Source organism: Notamacropus eugenii, chromosome 3 (assembly GCF_028372415.1).
Source record: "Notamacropus eugenii isolate mMacEug1 chromosome 3, mMacEug1.pri_v2, whole genome shotgun sequence".
Lineage (NCBI taxonomy): Eukaryota > Metazoa > Chordata > Mammalia > Diprotodontia > Macropodidae > Notamacropus > Notamacropus eugenii.
Window position 1 is genome coordinate 273,432,554 of NC_092874.1, and position 17,502 is coordinate 273,450,055.

Sequence of the window (17,502 nt, forward strand, 5' to 3'; positions counted from 1 at the left end):
GGGAGAAATGATTACTACCTTAATGGCTTTGTATATTATACTCGCATATTATAAGTTGAATTTAAAGATACATTGAAACTACACGATAAGGAACAATTTATTTAGTTGGTAATCTTATATTAAAATTGTTGAACCGCAAAAGCCTTCAACTGTCTTTGAACCTAAAACCCATCATTTTCAATTGTTTATAAGAGTGAAATATATTTCAAAAGGCTATTGACAACACAATAATATTTTGCTATGTTTTATTTTTCCATTAGCGGGCTAAGCATAGCATGCAAATAATTGAACAGAAACATGTATAAATGACTTACAGTGAAATAATCATTCTAAATGAGAAAAATCTCACTACGTAAGTGCACATGTAAATTTTTTTTTAAATGAAAATACTTCCATCCATTCATGTGGTCCATGGCTTTAGTTAAATAGTTTTCAGAATGAGCATTTGCTAGTGAAAACTTTAATTCAGCTTAAAAATATCATTTTTGTGCTTTAACATACAGAAAAAAAATGTTAAGTTTAGTGAGAGGGATTTACTTTGACTCAATGGTTTAAGCTTTGGGCCTTTTAAGGTAATATTTGGGTATCCAAAAATGCATCTGCTTTCCTTGTCACTTGAGAATGGTGACATTACATGACATTTAGGAGATTTCTGACTAGCCAAGTTAAAATTCACAAAAAGCACTCAGTGCTGTGTGTATATGTGTGTTTGTGATGAAGCAGGCCTGCCTTTCATCTTATTTCTTTAAAAAAATTCAGTTACAATGTTTACAAAACATTTTCCCCCAGATCATAAAATTCTTAGTAGTAAACATCAGTGAATTTGATAGTAAGAAAATGGAGACTTTGTTTGGAAATTCTAACTGTAAAGTGTTATTCCTAGACAAATCTCTAAGTATGAACACTTATAAAGAATTCTCATCTCATTCCAGCGTGATGTCATTGGCTACCCGGAGACAATCATACATTTCTGATGGCAACTTAGCTCGATTGAGGAGGTTTCCATCCAGGCGTAGGTGTTTGACCTTGGAATAGGATAAAGGACCCAGGACCCTGCAGAAACTCTTTACTTCAAATTCTGGAAGACAAGAAGTAGGGAAACTTAGAAACCTGCTTTGTTCAGACTTAGAAAACACTAAGTGGAACAAGCTATGATTATAATATATTGAATATACTACTAATCTTCATCAAAAACAGCAAAATAAACTTCCTCCTATGTGAGAGAAATTAATAAGTAACAAACTGCAGTTAACAAACTGCAGTGGGAAGAAATCACTAAGCCCTTTCTCCTCATTTCACAAATAGGAAACTGAGGCCTAGGGTGGTTAATTAAGGTCCTCTAAATAGAGTTCTTGTTTTTCTTCACCATAATACATTCCATAACTTTTTTATGGTACAATGCTTGACACAGAGTAGGCAAATAAGAAATATTTATTGATTGATAGAGATTTAGCTCCAGAATAAGGATGACCTGATCTAAGACCCACTTCTGATACTAGCCATGGACCCCACTGAAGCAAATCTCTATCATTATATAAGCTAAAAATTCCGTATCTTTTTTCTTAGAGGGAGTCTCTTTATCGTAAGTATCTATTAAGTGCCTTCTATGTCCCAGGCTAATCAAGCAGAAAATAGTACTTAAGCTAACCCCATGAGACAGAGAGAGAGAGAGAGAGAGAGAGAGAGAGAGAGAGAGAGAGAGAGAGAGAGAGAGAGAGAGAGAGAGAGAGAGAGAGAGAGAGAGAGAGAAAGGGAAAGAAAAAAGCAATAAAGAAAGAAAAAAGAAATGGAGATAGAAAGAAAAGGAAGAGGGAAGGAAGGACGGAAAACATTCAATTCAATATCTACTTATCTGTTGAGTGCAAAGTATGATTCTAAGGACTAGAAAGTCATTGATTAGGAGTGAGAGCTAGAGTTTATGCAGAACAGAACAACGGCTATAGAGAATAAGCTTTTGACACTTTCTCCTAATATTTTGTTGCTAATATTTTAAGATTCTCTTTCCTATTATTTGATCTACTGAATATCTATTATTTTTGCACCTACTGAGTACAGTTCATTAGTGGCTGGAAAGCATTAGGCCAGAGAGAAGTGTATGGGAAAAAAGAAAAAGTTTGGAAAAGACAAATCATGCCCTTGTGGTGAAGTATTTTGGTGTGGTACACCTATTGGAAAATATAGTCCAAATCTTCTCTTCTCTGGTCAAAACCACTTTCATCAAGTTCCCTCCACCATTGCTTATATAATCTGGTTTGTGAGACCACAATGGCTCAAACTCAAATATTAGATGGCATCTGCATGTGAATAAACTGTAATTAATGAAATGTTGCAATCATAAACTTTAAAAAGAGCTTGGAATTTGGAGTTGGGGTTTCTTGAGTGCATAGAGACAATATAAAAAGTATGCATTTGTATGTGCATGTGTGCATGTACATGTGTGTATATATGTGTGTCTGTGTGTGTATGCATATGTAGGGCTGGAGAGTCAAAATGGCATAGTGGAAAGCACAATTCCTGAAGAGAGAGAACCTACGTTCCAATTTGACCTGACACTTTTTGTCTGTGTGACTTTGGATGTCACTTAACTTCCCAAGACATTAATTTCCTCCTCATCTTATAAAGGAGGGAGTTGGCATAATCTTTGAACTTCTTTCTGTCACTCATTCTATTTTCCATACTTTTCAGTTTATGAAGCACATTCTTCATATGCACCATCTTATTTGATCTGTGAAGAAGGGCAGATAAGAATTATTACCCCTGACAGACAAATGAAGAAATCGATCTCTAGCAAGGAAAATGAGGGAATATAGAGTAAAATACAAAACAAACAAAAACCCAGAATGTATACTATCTACCATACAAGGTTGTTTCAAGGAAAAAATAATTGTAAGCATTTAAGTGTTATGTAGCTAATCATTACTAGTTGGAAAAAAACAGAACTTGGACTTATGTATTTTGAGTCCTAAGTTAGGGCATTTTCCAATCTAGCATCCAAATATGGTAGCTATCCATGTATTTGATTGGTTTCCACACCATCCTGGCTAAAGATATGAGAAGTGATACTCATGAGAAACTCTGGAATACGATACAGAACTTAGCAGCATAGCAAGAGACTGGTCTAACCCTAAGTAGGTTGTGGTGTACTTGTGGAGGACATGGTGATTGCCAACTGTGATATTCAGCACGTTCTTGACTTGACAGTGGTCCAGATGGAATGCAGAATTAGTGCTGTCTGATTGCCAAATAATAATAAGTCAAGTAATGACAACCCAATACTGCCAGTTGTTTCCAACTGAAAATTCCACAGTATAGTGAAATGTTGCTAACTTTAACTCTTTAAGGTTGGAGTATAGACTGACAAGGGAAAATCCTGAATTATTCAAACTTAAAGAAAGAAATTTGCTGTTTTCAAGTATATTTAATGTGCTGAAATATACAAATATTTCTAAGTTCAACTGCTACTACTACAACCACTGCCACCACCACCACTACTACTCCTACTGCTATTAGTATTACTACTACTACAACTACCACTACCACCACTGCCACTACTACTAATAACAACAAAACAGCATGACTTTATGGATAAAGACCTAGGTTCAAGCTCTGCTTATGATTCGTACTGGCTATGTGACCCTGGATAAGTAACTTAATCTCTTACTGTCCCAAGAAGCTTTCTGAAACTCTGAGTTTCAGAACAGTTATAAAATTGCTTCAGTAGAGGGAGTTTGCTCAACAGAAATTTTATGTGCCAATGCAATCACAAATGTTGCTTTCAATGATAATTCGCATCTTCCTAGGCTTGCGAAGTAGATAGTCTCTGTCTGTCTGTCTATCTATCTATCTGTCTATCTATCTATCATCTATCTGTCTGTTTGTCTGTCTGTCTATCTATCTATCTGATAGATACATTGTTTTTCCCACTTCACAGAGAAGTTCTTGAAAAGCTTTATAGAAAACAGAGACATCACAGTGGAGTGTACATAGTGTTGACCTTGGAGTGAGAAAAACTTATGTGTAAGCCCCACTTCTGACATGAATGGTCTATTTGACCTTGAATAAGTCACAAAACCTCTCAGTGCTCTAGGTAATTTTCAAAGACTATAAGTTAGAAAAATAGCTGTCATTCTTTACCAGCTTTTCCCACCAGATGACTTCACACATTGGGGAAAAAAGAGGGAAATGAAGGTTTATAGAAGATAAGTGATTTGTTCATGGTCATATGGCTCCCAAGTATCTAAGTTCATAGAAAAAGCCAAATCTCTTATCCAAATTAAACACTTATTATAATACAAAGTCTGAAAAATAATATATTTTAAAATCAATATCACATCTTAGAAGAAGTCTGTTATCAAAAACTGAGTCCTAAACTTAAAAGCAAGAAAACCTGAGTTTGAATCCTGTCTTAAGTACTTAATTATCTGTATAACTCTAGACAAGCATTCAGTTTCTCTGGAATCCAGTCCCCTCATTTGTAATGTAAGGGAACTCAAAAATATGGAATCAATTAGCTCTAACACCTCCTCCAGATCTAAAATTGTGGTCCCCTGACTCTCTCAATATTAAATTATATGTTTTTAATGTATTAATTATGTGCATATAATTAATATAATATCACATTAATATTATATTAATATATTCTTTCTCTTACCTACACTAAACACTTCCCTACAATCATAGAATGCTTTTACTTGGACAGACCCTTAACATACTCCAGTGTTACTTTTCCATTTTGCACGTGTGGAAAGGCACAAAGACTTTAGTTACCTTGCTCAAGCTTATACCAGTAACTCATGGAAGAACTTGAAATAGGGCCCAACTTTGGGTGCTCTTTTCACCATATCACTTTGGTAGTGAAAACAAGAGTCTGGATTACCAGACCTCAGTTCAGTCCAGGACTATAACCACCTTGTGTATTTCATAACTATTAAAATTCTGCCATAACACTTATAGGACTCTAAGAACGGTAAAACCAACCACAACAAAGATAAATAGATAGATAGATAGATAGATAGATAGATAGATAGATAGATAGATAGATAGATAGATAGATGATAGATAGATAGACAGACAGATACATAGACTGATAGATGGATAAATGCATACATATACAGATACATAGATACATAGTTGCATGGATACATAGATAGAATTTAGGCCTTTAAGGTTTGCTCAGAGCTTTACAAATATCTCATTTTTCCTTCTGGAAATGACCATGGGAGAAAGCACACTATTATTTTTCTCCTTTTCCATATGAAGAAATGGAGGTTAAGAAACATTAAGTGACTAGCCCAAGAATACACATATTATGCCATTTTGCCCTTGCAGCAACTCTGGGAGGTATATAGTATGATTATCCTAATTTTGCCAAAGAGGAAATTGAGTCAGACGGAGATTAAGTGACTTCACACAGGATCACACAGCTAACAAGTGTTTTAGTTAAGATGTGAACTTGTTTCCTAATTCTAGGCCCATTGTTCTATGCATTAATATCCACTCCTTAATTAATTTTAATACTATCACTAGCTAAAATATGGTCTTGGGGGAATCCTGTGACCACTCATAATGACATCTGTTGCCACAATAATTTAGGAAGTAGGGGATGGTTATACCAGCCCTTAAGGCAAAGTCTACAACATTTTGTGACTAAAGATAGTAGGTCTTTGTTCTCAGTCACATACCTAGTAATTATCAAATGTAGGGCTTAAATTCATGTCTCCACACTTTAAGTTCAACACACTTTCCACAGTGCCATGTTGTTTCTCATTGCTAATGTGGGAATCAGGAACATTTGAGTTGAGAACCCATCTGCAACATTTACTAGCTTTGTGACCATGTGCAAGTCACTCATTTTCATTTAAACCTCAGCGTTCTATGCTGTAAAATAGGAATGACAATGTCTGTAGTTCCTACAGGCTGTTGTAAGACTAAAATGAGATAGCAGCAAAATATTTTGCGAACCTTAAAACACTATATAAGTGATTATTATTATTTTTAAAAAAGCAGAATCATAATGTTCTTGAGTAGTGACCAACCAAATTAAAATGCAATTGGGAAAATATTTAACAAAATAAATGAAAATACAATAAAATATAGATAATGGTAATATGTGATTTTCTAAGTCAATACATTTTATTGGCTCCAATTTTTATTGGAATTTGACACCACTGATGAAGTCAATAAAGGTAATCAGGAAGTTGAGTCCAAATTCTGTCTGACACATGCCAGCTTTCTCTATGGTCAAGTAACCTGATCAGTGCCCCAGCCTGATTATAAAAGTTAAATTATTAAATTTATTGAAGTATAAAACATTTATAGAGATTTAAGTTGCATGTGAATTAGTGATCTGTATTGATGGAGGAGTGGAGGAGCTAGGTAGTGGAGGCAGCTAGGTAGTTTGGTGGATAGAGTAGTGGACCTGGAGTCAGGAAGACCTGAGTTCAAATTTGTTCTCAGAAACATTGGCTGCATGACCCTGGGTAAGTCACTTCATCTTGTTCACCTGGGTTTCCTCATCTGTTAAGTGAACTGAAGAAGGAATAGTTAAGCACTCCAGTATCTTTGCCAAATAGGGTTTCAAAGAACTGGACATGACTAAACAACAACAACAAAACTGATGAAAGAAATTCTTACATCAAGAGTTTTCTATATCAATGAAATCATAAATTCAGGACCCCTTTAAATAGGGTTATTATACGGAGCCAAAATGTTTCTCCTTTTAACTTCCACTCTTTGCTGCTACTATTGTCTTTAGGAACCACAGAACTCCAAATCAAATCTATGTTCTCTCCAGACAACTGTCTCTCTTGTCCCAATTATTCAATTTCAAATGACAATCCTGACTGTACTCAATAGCTTCATATTATTTGCAGGCTAAATCTGTCTGAAAGACAGTCCCCAATTCCTTTGGAGCTGGAGATCTTAATTATTTTTCTATGACATGACCCCTTTGGAAATGTGATAAAGTCTATGAACTTTCCAAAATGATTTTTTTTGTTATTCATAATGAAAAACATAATAAATTTCAGCTAGAGGTCAGAGAAAATAAAGATATCATCTTTTATCCAAATTTACAGTTCACCTGATATCTATCCATGGGCCATTCGGATCTCAGATTACAAACTTTTGCTTTGGACAGCAAAGGGATAGTGGGAATGGAAGTTGAAATTATAGTGGTTTCCTAATTTTCATTTTTAATTATCATCATTTGAATCAGATGCTTGTAGTTCTGGGTAAACTGTGCTCTGTGAAGGAAGTGAGCTAACTCCCAAGGCAAGGAAGCGTAATCTAGTCTAATTTCTCAATTACCTCTATAGGCCAATTATTGAGCAAAGATTCTTAGAACAGGACAACAGAAATAACAATGGATCATGTCAGAGTTCTAACCAGGGAGTGATGGAAAAACCAACCATAGGGAGAAAATAGGTGAAGAAATTTGAGGGAAAAAAAGGAAAAATGAAAGTGATAAAAGGAAACATGTAATATGCTTGCCAAATATATCCCCTACTCCAATCAGAGTTTAACTCTGCTTTAGAGCAACTTCCTGTAAAACCTGGGGAAAGTAAAGAACAATGCCTGACAGAGACAACAGTCATCCAGTATCATAAGGGGTAAAGGAGGTTACCCTATTATTTTTGTTATCCTATCTATTTTTTTTTAGAAATAGATGAGAAAATGGCCCTTAAACTCCTGTATCTTAGAGAAGGTAGCTTGTGTTCCATTGCAGGCAATCTAGTAATAGATCATAGATTTAGAACCCAATCTTCTTTTCCAGATGAGGGAACTGAAACATGGGGCCGGAGGTGTGTGAAGTGACTCATCCAAAGCTTCATGGACAGTAAGCAGCAGAGAATTTTCAAATTTGAACCCTGCATTTCCAGACCAAACATTCCTGAATGTCCTGGGTACTATCATTCTCTTTCAGTGAAAGCACTCATACTTCTTTTGGTACATTGGCCAGAAATATACATATCATCACTTAGTGAAGATTTTTAGGTGTTATCAATAATGGGAAGCTATTTTCAGACCTGGAGAAAGAAATGGCAAATTACATCAGTATCTTTGCCAAGAAAAGCCAAAATAAGGTAATAAAGAGTCAGGCAATACTGAAAAATCACTTAATACCAACAAAATTTTCGGACCATATGATTCAAGGTCATATACGATATATCTTTATCTTTAGGAATTCATAGCTTCATAGATTTATAGCTAGAAGATACCTCATAAGTCATCTAGTCTAGCTCTCTCATTTTATGGACTAGGAAATTAAAACCCAGAGAGGCTAAATGACTTAGTAAAATGAGTCAGGGATTTTGAGCCATGAGGCTAGGCAAACTTCCATCTCAACCTTCAGAAGTGGACACAGATATACATGTGCATTAAAAAGATGGCATATGTATTTGTCATCATAGTGAATGTATCCATGAAACACAAACAGGAATTTAAACTTACTATCAATCTCATTGACCTCGAGATAATAATTTTCAAGGTTTTCATTGACAGCAGGGATTTTCTTCAGCTTATTATAGGAGAGATCCAACTCAATCAGAGTAGAGACGTTGAAAGAGTTGCCTGGGATGCCACCATCAGCTAACTCATTGTGAGACAACCGTAGGTACTGGAGGGCACTAAGGCGCTTGAAATACTCATCGGGTATATTGCTGATTTTATTATTATCTAGGTAAAGCGTCAGCAGAGAAATGGGAAGTCCATTGGGCAGCTTGGACAACTGATTGAAGCTCAAGTCAAGATATTCAAGTTTCTTCAGGCCCTTAAAAGCTGCTGAGACTGCATCCTCTTTCAACTGGTTGTGCTGAAGGTTGACAAATGTCAGGTTGATGAGACCATCAAAGAAGGAGGGAGAGATCTTGGTGATTTTGTTATAGGCCAGCTGCAGGTCATCCAGAGATTTGGGAAGAGGGCCCACCACTTCAGTCAAGTTATTGTGGTTGATGTGTAGTTTTTTGAGTTGTTTCAGCTTGGAGAAGATTCTTCCCTTGATCTTGGAGTTTTCCAAGCGGTTGTTATCAAGGATGAGCCACTGGAGATCAGTGACGTTCTCAAATGCTTTCTCTTCGATGGACTCAATCAAGTTATTCCGGAGATAAAGATACTTGATCCCAGGAGGTATGATGGGCATGGTTTTCAGTTTCAGCTCATCACAATACATAGCCGTTGGGTAATTTATTGGACAGTTACACTCTGGGGCACAGTTCGGTGAAGACAGTTGAGACATGAAAAAGGGATAATCAAAATCATAGTAATCTTGGGAGCTGATGCCAGTTATCAGTGCCAACATGAGAAGGAATGCATTTAGATGCATCTTCCTGAGGTATTCTGGACCCTAAGTAAGGGAAAAATAAATATCATTATGTATAATATCATAGGATTAGAGATCTAGAAGTAGAAAGGCATCCCAGATACCATCTAATCTACATCCTTTTTTAAAGATTAGGAAACTGAGGCCCAGGGAGGATGAATGACTTAGGATCATAGATATAGATCTTCAAGGGATTTTAGAGGCCATCTCATCCACCACTCCCCTTTATTTTGTAGATGAAGAAACAAGTTTGAGGAGGATGCATGACTTAAGATCATAGGATCTTTTATATAGAGCTGAAAGGCACAGCAGAGAAACAGCTAGGTGGCACAACAGTGGCTAGAGCAAAAGATCCTGTAGTAAGGAAACTTAGGTTCAGATACTTACTAAGAAGAATGCCCTCTGCGAGTTACTAATCCTTCATCTGCTCCATTTTCCTCAAATGTAAGTTGGGAATTATAATAGTACTTGCCTCCCAGAGTTATTGTGAGGATAAAATGAGATAATATTTGTAAAGTATTCCATGAAACTTAAAGTACTATATATGTGTCAATATATTATAATGATATATTATATATAATTCTTTAGAAGTATATGTAATAATATGTAAATATATTACAATGCTAATATATTATTGTCTGATCTAACCTCCTTGTTTTGCAGCTAAAGAAACTTGAAAGCATTTGGGCAACATATTGGATAGAGGGCTGGACTTGGAGTTAAGAAGATCTGAGTTCAAATTCTGCCTTAGTCATTAATTCAATTTTAGGCAACTCATTTAACTTCTTGAAACCTCAGTTTTTTTATCTGTAAAAATGGGTACAAAATTTGCCTCTACCTCTGAAAGCACGTCCCAAGTTGTAACATGCCATATACATACTAGCCATTATTAATATTATTATTATCAAAATGAGGCCCAAAGAGATACAACCATGTGTTTAGAAAATTCAAGGGACCTTACAGACCATCTACTCCAACCCTCTTATTTTATAGAAAAGGAAATGAAGCACAGAGTGCTTGAGTGACTTGGCAAGCATCATATAGGAGACCTGGGATTTGAACCCAGGTCTTGGTCCAAAACTAATACACCTCCCACTATGTTACATTCCCTGTTTTTTACTCAAAATAACAAGGTATGATTATTTCCCTTTGAAATTCAGTCTAGAATGTTTATGAGGAAACTCAATCTCTCTTTATTTATCTTAAAGAATCCTAGCTATATCATTTAAAACTTAAAGGAAGAAAGTGGTATTTAAATGATCAACTCCAATTGTATCATTGCTAGAAAAAAACTAATGAGTTATATTGGATGCTCTTCTGCCCCCTTCTGGGCTGTGCATGAAACAGCTTTTCCAGTCAGGTTCTCTAAGAAAGAACTCCAGCAAAAGCTGCAGTGACCCTCTAGAAGTCTGAGCTCCAGAACATGGCTGGTCATTGCTTTGCAAAGAGTTAAGGGCAAAAGCAACGATTTCTTTAAAATTATTACTGCTCTGATATTTTAGTATTGCGTCAGGGAGAGCTATTCGAGTTGGGGAAGATTTCTTCTTGAGAGTAAAGGTCTAAGAATATCACCAGTGCCGTTGAGGGAGTGTAAACCCATCACCAATGGTATTGTGCTCCTTTGAGAAAAGATGCTTAATATTATTGCAAGATCAGAGGCTAAAGGCAAAAATGTTTGGCAAAGGTGTTGCAAGATGAGGTTGTATTTGGGGATGTGGTTAGGTGCATCCCAGTGGAATTCTTGGAGATGAACATTATTTCAACCCAAATCATGCCTTCCACTCACAGAAATAAATTCATAACCTGGAGAGAAATAGCCCTAATCCCTTTTTGTGATTCAAACTTCTATTTCTCAGGGATCTGAAGCTCCTCAACTGCCATCCTGCCAAGACCTTAAAGGGCAACAGTCACTACTTGGGATTGATTGCTCAGAACAGAAGTGGGAGGGAGGAGGGATTTCATCAAAACTTTTAATTTTATCATAGGAACAGAAGGGATGCAACTTGAATCAGTGGATAGGCTTGGAATCAGAAAGACCTGAGTTCAGATGCCATCTTAAACATTTCCTATGTGATCCTAGGCAAATCATTTAATGTCTCAGTGCCTCAATTTCCTCAACTGTAAAAAAAGGATGTTGAACTATACAGCCTCTGAAGTCCCATATATATATGTGTGTGTGTGTGTGTGTGTGTGTGTGTGTGTGTGTGTGTGTGTGTGTGTATGTAGCTTTATTGTCATATAATCTTTACAAACTATGTTACCTTGGGTCAGTCACCTAATTTTTTCCAACTGTAATACGAGGGAGATGGATTCTGAGGACCTCTCCAGTTGTAGGTCCATGACTGTAAATTGTGAGGTATAATAAAATCTTAGAGACAGTGTGGATAGATGAAAGGGGGCAAGGGGAATCGGAGACTGAAAAATCTTGAGAAAATGGTTGCATTCATCATATTCCATTATCTGTGGTAGAGTTTGGTAAGACTATGGAATCATAGAACTCCAGTGCTAGAAGAGATTGTGGAAGAAAATGAGGCTCAGAGAAGTGAAGGGACTATTACAAGGTCACACAGAAATTTAGGAAGAGCCGAGACTAGGTTTCCAGACTCTCAGTTCAGTTTTCTATTACATTATAGCTACTCTCATACACCTGGTGAAGTCAGCAGCTTACGCAGCATGAAATACGAATGGCGGCCTTAGGGAATGTGTTGGAACTGGGTCTTTGCAGATGGAAAGTCATGGATGAACAAAGCTTGCATCTGACTGAGTCAATTTTAAAATAAGATGGATCTTAATTCCTCTGTGTGAAAAATCAGAAGAGAATGTGATATTCATCACTATCCCTCTCCTAAGCATCTGTAATTAACTTAAGATGTGTAAAGAGCAAAGTAAATCTGTACTGTTTTCACTTGTAGCCATGAAATATTTCCACCAATCCAATATAGAAACTAAACAGCTTGTTATAAATATTCTGAATGTGGATGCTTAATAGTAGACTGTGTTTGCTGACCAGACTTGGGTAAATTAATAATTACATAGCATTGTAACAAAATTAACCAATGGTAATATCTCCCTTCCTCCAACCCTAAAATCATCACTTCAGATAGTTCTGTCTTTCTTTATCAATCTACATCAGAAAGATTTGGCTTTCTTGGTCAGTAAGATACTCATAGCATTTTACTATCTACTCAGTGCATTCTCTATACAGACATTGTCTCTATTATAGCCCAGGAGTGCAAAGAAAAATGCTTTCATATTTTTGATGGGGGATGAATATTGGTAGGAAGAAATAATGTGAAGTCAAACATAACTTGGCACTTTATAATGAATCTTCTATGGGGATGGATATTGGTCATACGTCTGGGTTTTTTTTTCTTAATTTTTTCCCCCCAAACGTTTGTTAACTACAAAAGAAGTGCTACTGTCGGGGTGGGAAAGGAGGGGTATATATCAAGCAACATTATATGAAATATTCTATGTAAAATCGCTTGCAAAAATTGAAGCTCCACATAATCTCATAATATCATAAATGTTAGATAGTATTACTTTCTTGCATGGTGTCTATAAATGTCCCTTTCAGAAATACTCCAGGAATCACATTCTCAAAGCATTGTGAAAATCAATGAAGACAGAGTAACTTAGTGAATAGGTCATCAAACGTGGATCCAAGAACATCTGCATTCAGATTTCATCTCAGATGTATGACCTCACATGAATCACATAATTTTTCTGAGTTTCAGTTTCCTCTTCTGCAAAATAAAAAGCTTAGGTTCAATGGCCTCTAACATCTCTTCCAAGCTTTCCATCTATGAATTTATGATTCTCTGGTTGTTTATCCAGTGGGGAATTTATAGAAGAACTCATATTTCTTTATCTTGCACCAATGTTCATTTTTCCCAATATAAATTTATAATAATGATAAATTAATTTAAAATTATTTGGGGTTTGTTTTCAATGTCCTCTACCTTAATTAATTCCAGTGAAAACAGTGAGGAGGTAAAAATCTTCTAAATTCCAGTAATGTTCTCTGGGTCCTGTTTAATATCACCTTCCCCTCCTTGTAGACATAAAGTCTTCTTAGAAGTACCCTCCCCCAATAAAACAGAAAATGCCATGAACAGTTCTTCTCTCATTCATAAAACGTGGAAGGTATTTGCCACAAAATGTGAAAGCAACTGGACAAAACCTTGATTTGCTGCTCTCACTCTTACTGGCAAAGTTGCTGGGACATTTTTTGTTTTCCTGGGACAAGCTTCTTACCAACTATCCAGCTCTCTCTCTCTCTCTCTCTCTCTCTCTCTCTCTCTCTCTCTCTCTCTCTCTCTCTCTCTCTCTCTCTCTCTCTCTCTCTCTCTCTCTCTCTCTCTCTCCCCTCTGTCTCTCTCATAGTTAAAGCATTCAACAGAGCTTACCTTACTGCCTTGAAACTGCTCTCTTCAATTCCCAGACCAGACGCAATAAGGATCAGGATCACCCAATACACGCCGTGAACTATGTCAGTAGGGAACTGACTGCCAGATTCTTGGTGATACAAGAGCTGTAGAACTCTGTGTGTGTGTGTGCGTGCGTGAGTGTGTGTGTGTATGTGTGTGTGTGTGTGTGTGTGTGTGTGTGTGTGTGGTGGGGAGTCAGGCAGTCCTCTGAATGGAGTTATGTCATCGTGGTTGAGCGTCTGGTGTGGAAGGAACAAGTCCTAATCTTTAATGAAGTGCAGGTGGGCGCCTTATTCAAGGACAGCCCAGCTGGTCTCCCTATGGAACGGAGAAGAGATATGCATTGATATGAACAGTTTGCAAACAGTCTCCACTTTTTGCAGAAGGTATGCAAGACAAGACGTGGACATTTCAATTACAGCCAGAGTTTTCCCTTTTTGGCTTCATTCTTTCTTTTTTTATCAGCTGCCTGACTCATTCTCACTGCCTGGTTTGAATTTCCACCACGTCAATGGCAGAGTAGTTGTGTATCTTCAACAAAGGCAAAATAGCTCAGATTAAAGGCACTCTATTCTAGGGTCTCTTTTAAGATACAGAAAGGCCAGGTCAATTTAATTTGATCCAATTCAAGTCAAGTGAATCTGACAAATATTCTTTATGTGCAAGGCAATGCGTACAGGAGATGAAAGGACAAAAATGAGCCACTAAGTTCCCTTAAAGAACTTCCATTCTGTCACAGGGGATCCATTATGAACAAAATTTGAGTACTTAATTATATATAATTATTGGTCCTCATTTTCAAAGAGAACCAAGGGCATCAAGTATCATTCAAAAATTTGCATATATTCAAATAGCCCATCAAATGGAATGGTCATCAGTTTTGTTATTCTCTTCAACTATGTGAATCATGGCATATTTATGTTGTAACAGTCTGTGGTAGGTGGTGTATAGTGGTATTGAGCTTGGAGTCAGTAAAATCTGAGTTCAAATTCTGTCACAGACACTAGCTGTGTGACTCTGGGCAAACCACTGAATCTCTGTAGGTTGCAGTTCCTCAACTGAAAATAAAACAAGCAAACAAACAATAAAAAAAAAAAGCTATGGTCCTATGCCTGCCCTTCTTACATGTAATTCTTGCCTAAAATGCCTTCCTATGAGTTTGTGAAAAGCCCACATATTAGAGGCATTCCTGATTCTTATTCTTGACATTATGATGTTAGTATGTATCCACCAGTCATTCTTCATCCTTGCAATGTAACCAAGCTCACCTTCTCTTCCTAACATGCTTCCCTGATGATTTTTTTTTCTTTTCCTTCATAGTTCCACATTGATTGCTGATAATCATTATGTAGGCTTCAGAACTTATTACATTCCATGTCCTGCTGCCAAACAGAAACAGCAGTAATGGCTTGATCTTAAAAAGATGAAATGAATGAATAGAATACAAGGAAAATTGATGGTCATAAAATCATAGATTTAGAATTAGAAGGATCTGTTGGTTTCTCTGGCTTCCTTCAGGACTCAGCTCAAATCCAGCTTTCTGCAATGGATTTTTCCTAGAGCCTCCTACTTCCATTTGCACACACATGCACACACATATGTGCTTATGTGTGAATATTTGTATGTACCTAGGAAACAGTATGAACTCCTTGAAGACAGAAACCATGTGTTTGCCTTTGCCTGTATTATATTACATTATGCTTTGCACAGTGTCTAGCAGATAGTTAACACTGAATAAATACCTGTTGACTGACAACTTCATCTTGTAAAAAAAGCACTGACTTTAGAATCAGTAGACCTAGGTTGCATCTCATCCCTGGTGTGTCTGTGTGTGTGTACACATACACACATACATACACACATATATACACATGTACACACATATACACATATACATATGCATATACATATATATGTATAGCCTGAGTGTCCTTTAAAAAAAGTTCTTTTCATCTCTCTGAGCCTCAGCTTTCTTATCTATACAATGAAGATCTTGTATTTGCCAAATGACTTCTAAGGACCCTACTAGCAAAGGTGTGCTGGAACCAGCTGAAACTGACTCATGAAAGGAAATTGCTATATTTTGAGTGCAAACATTTACATTTCAGAAATCAACAAATGCTATGAATCAGGGTTTGTTTCACTCTATTGTTGAAATCTAGTCTTTTTTTTTTCTTTTCTAAATATATATTTATTTTTCAGTTCTCACCATTCATTTCCACAAGAATGTAAATTCAAACTTTTCTCCTCATCTCTCCCTACCCCCAGCCTAGGACAGCATACACCCCACTCACCCCTTCTGCAATCTGTCTTCCCTTCTGTTACCCCCCCACTTCCATTCCTTTCCCCTCTATTTTCCTGTAAGGCAAAATAGATTTCTATACCCCACTGCCTGTATATCTTATTTTCCAGTTGCATTTTAAAACAATTTTTAACATTCTTTATTAAAGCTTTGAGTTCCATATTCTCTCCTTTCCTCCCTCCCCACCTACCCTCATTGAGAAAACAAGCAATTCAATATAGGTCATATATGTGTGATAGTACAAAACATTACCATAATAGCTAGGTTGTTAAGGACTAACCACATTTCCCTCTGTCCCATTCTGTTCCCCTTTTATTCCATTCTTTCCCTTGACCTGTCCTCCAGCAACAATATTTGCTTTTGATTATCCCTTTCCCCAATTTGCTGTCCCTTCTATTATCTTCCCTCTCCTATCTCATTCCACCTTGCCTTCCGGCAGAATAAAATAGATTTCTGTATCCAACTGAGTGTGTTATTCTCTACTTAAGACAAATCCCATGAGAGTAAGGCTCAATTATTTCCTTTCATCTTCTCCCTCTTCCCCTCTACTGTAGAAGCTCTTTCTAGCTACATTCTACCTCTTCCTTTCGCTTACTCCTAGTACATTCCACTCAATAGTAAATTTTATTTTTTAGTTATTCTCCCTTCATATTCAGCTCACCCTGTACCCTCTGCCTACACACATATATCCATGTACACATACAAATCTGCATATATATGTAATATATGCACACATACATACATATGTGTGCACATGTGTGTGTATATATATTTCCTCTAACTACCCTAATACTGAAAAAAGGTCCACGAGTTACAAATAACATCTATCCATGTAGGAATGTAAACAGTTCAACTTTAATAAGTTCCTTAAGGCTTCTCTTTCCTATTTATCTTTTCATGTGTCTCTTGATCCTTGTATTTGGGAATTAAATTTTCTATTCAGTTCTGGTCTTTTCAACAACAATGCTTGGAAATCCCCTATTTCTTTGAAATTCCATTTTTCCCCTGAAATATTATACTTAGTTTTGCTGGGTAGGTGATCCTTGGTTTTAATCCTATCTCCTTTAACCTCTGGAATATCATATTTCAAGTCCTTCGATCCCTTAGTGTAGAAGTTGCTAAATCCTGTGTTACCCTGAATGTCTTTCCACAGTAGTTGAATTGTTTCTTTCTGGGTGATTGCAACATTTTCTCCTTGACTTGAGAACTCTGGAATTTGACTACAATATTCCTAGGAGTTTTCCTTTTGGGATCTCTTTCAGGAGGTGATCAGTGAATTCATTCCATTTCTATTTTACCCTGTTTCTAGAACATCAGGGCAGTTTTCCTTGATAATTTCATGAAAGATGATGTCTAGGCTCTTTTTTGATCACAGTTTTCAGATAGACCAATATTTTTTAAATTATCTCTCCTGGATCTGTTTTTCCAGGTCAGTTGTTTTTCCAATGAGA

The 17,502-nt window shown here is 36.6% G+C and overlaps 1 protein-coding gene across 1 annotated transcript; it reads right to left on the reverse strand.

Annotated features, from left to right (window-relative positions):
* Nucleotides 1-228: 228 nt before the first annotated feature.
* LUM (lumican) lies at nucleotides 229-14,184 on the reverse strand. The gene is made up of 3 exons (XM_072655555.1): nucleotides 13,729-14,184; nucleotides 8,452-9,343; nucleotides 229-1,078 (listed from the first exon to the last, which is right to left on the reverse strand). Exons 2-3 carry the CDS (start codon nucleotides 9,320-9,322, stop codon nucleotides 924-926), a joined length of 1,026 nt encoding a protein of 341 aa, XP_072511656.1. The 5' UTR covers nucleotides 9,323-9,343; nucleotides 13,729-14,184; the 3' UTR covers nucleotides 229-923.
* Nucleotides 14,185-17,502: the final 3,318 nt, after the last annotated feature.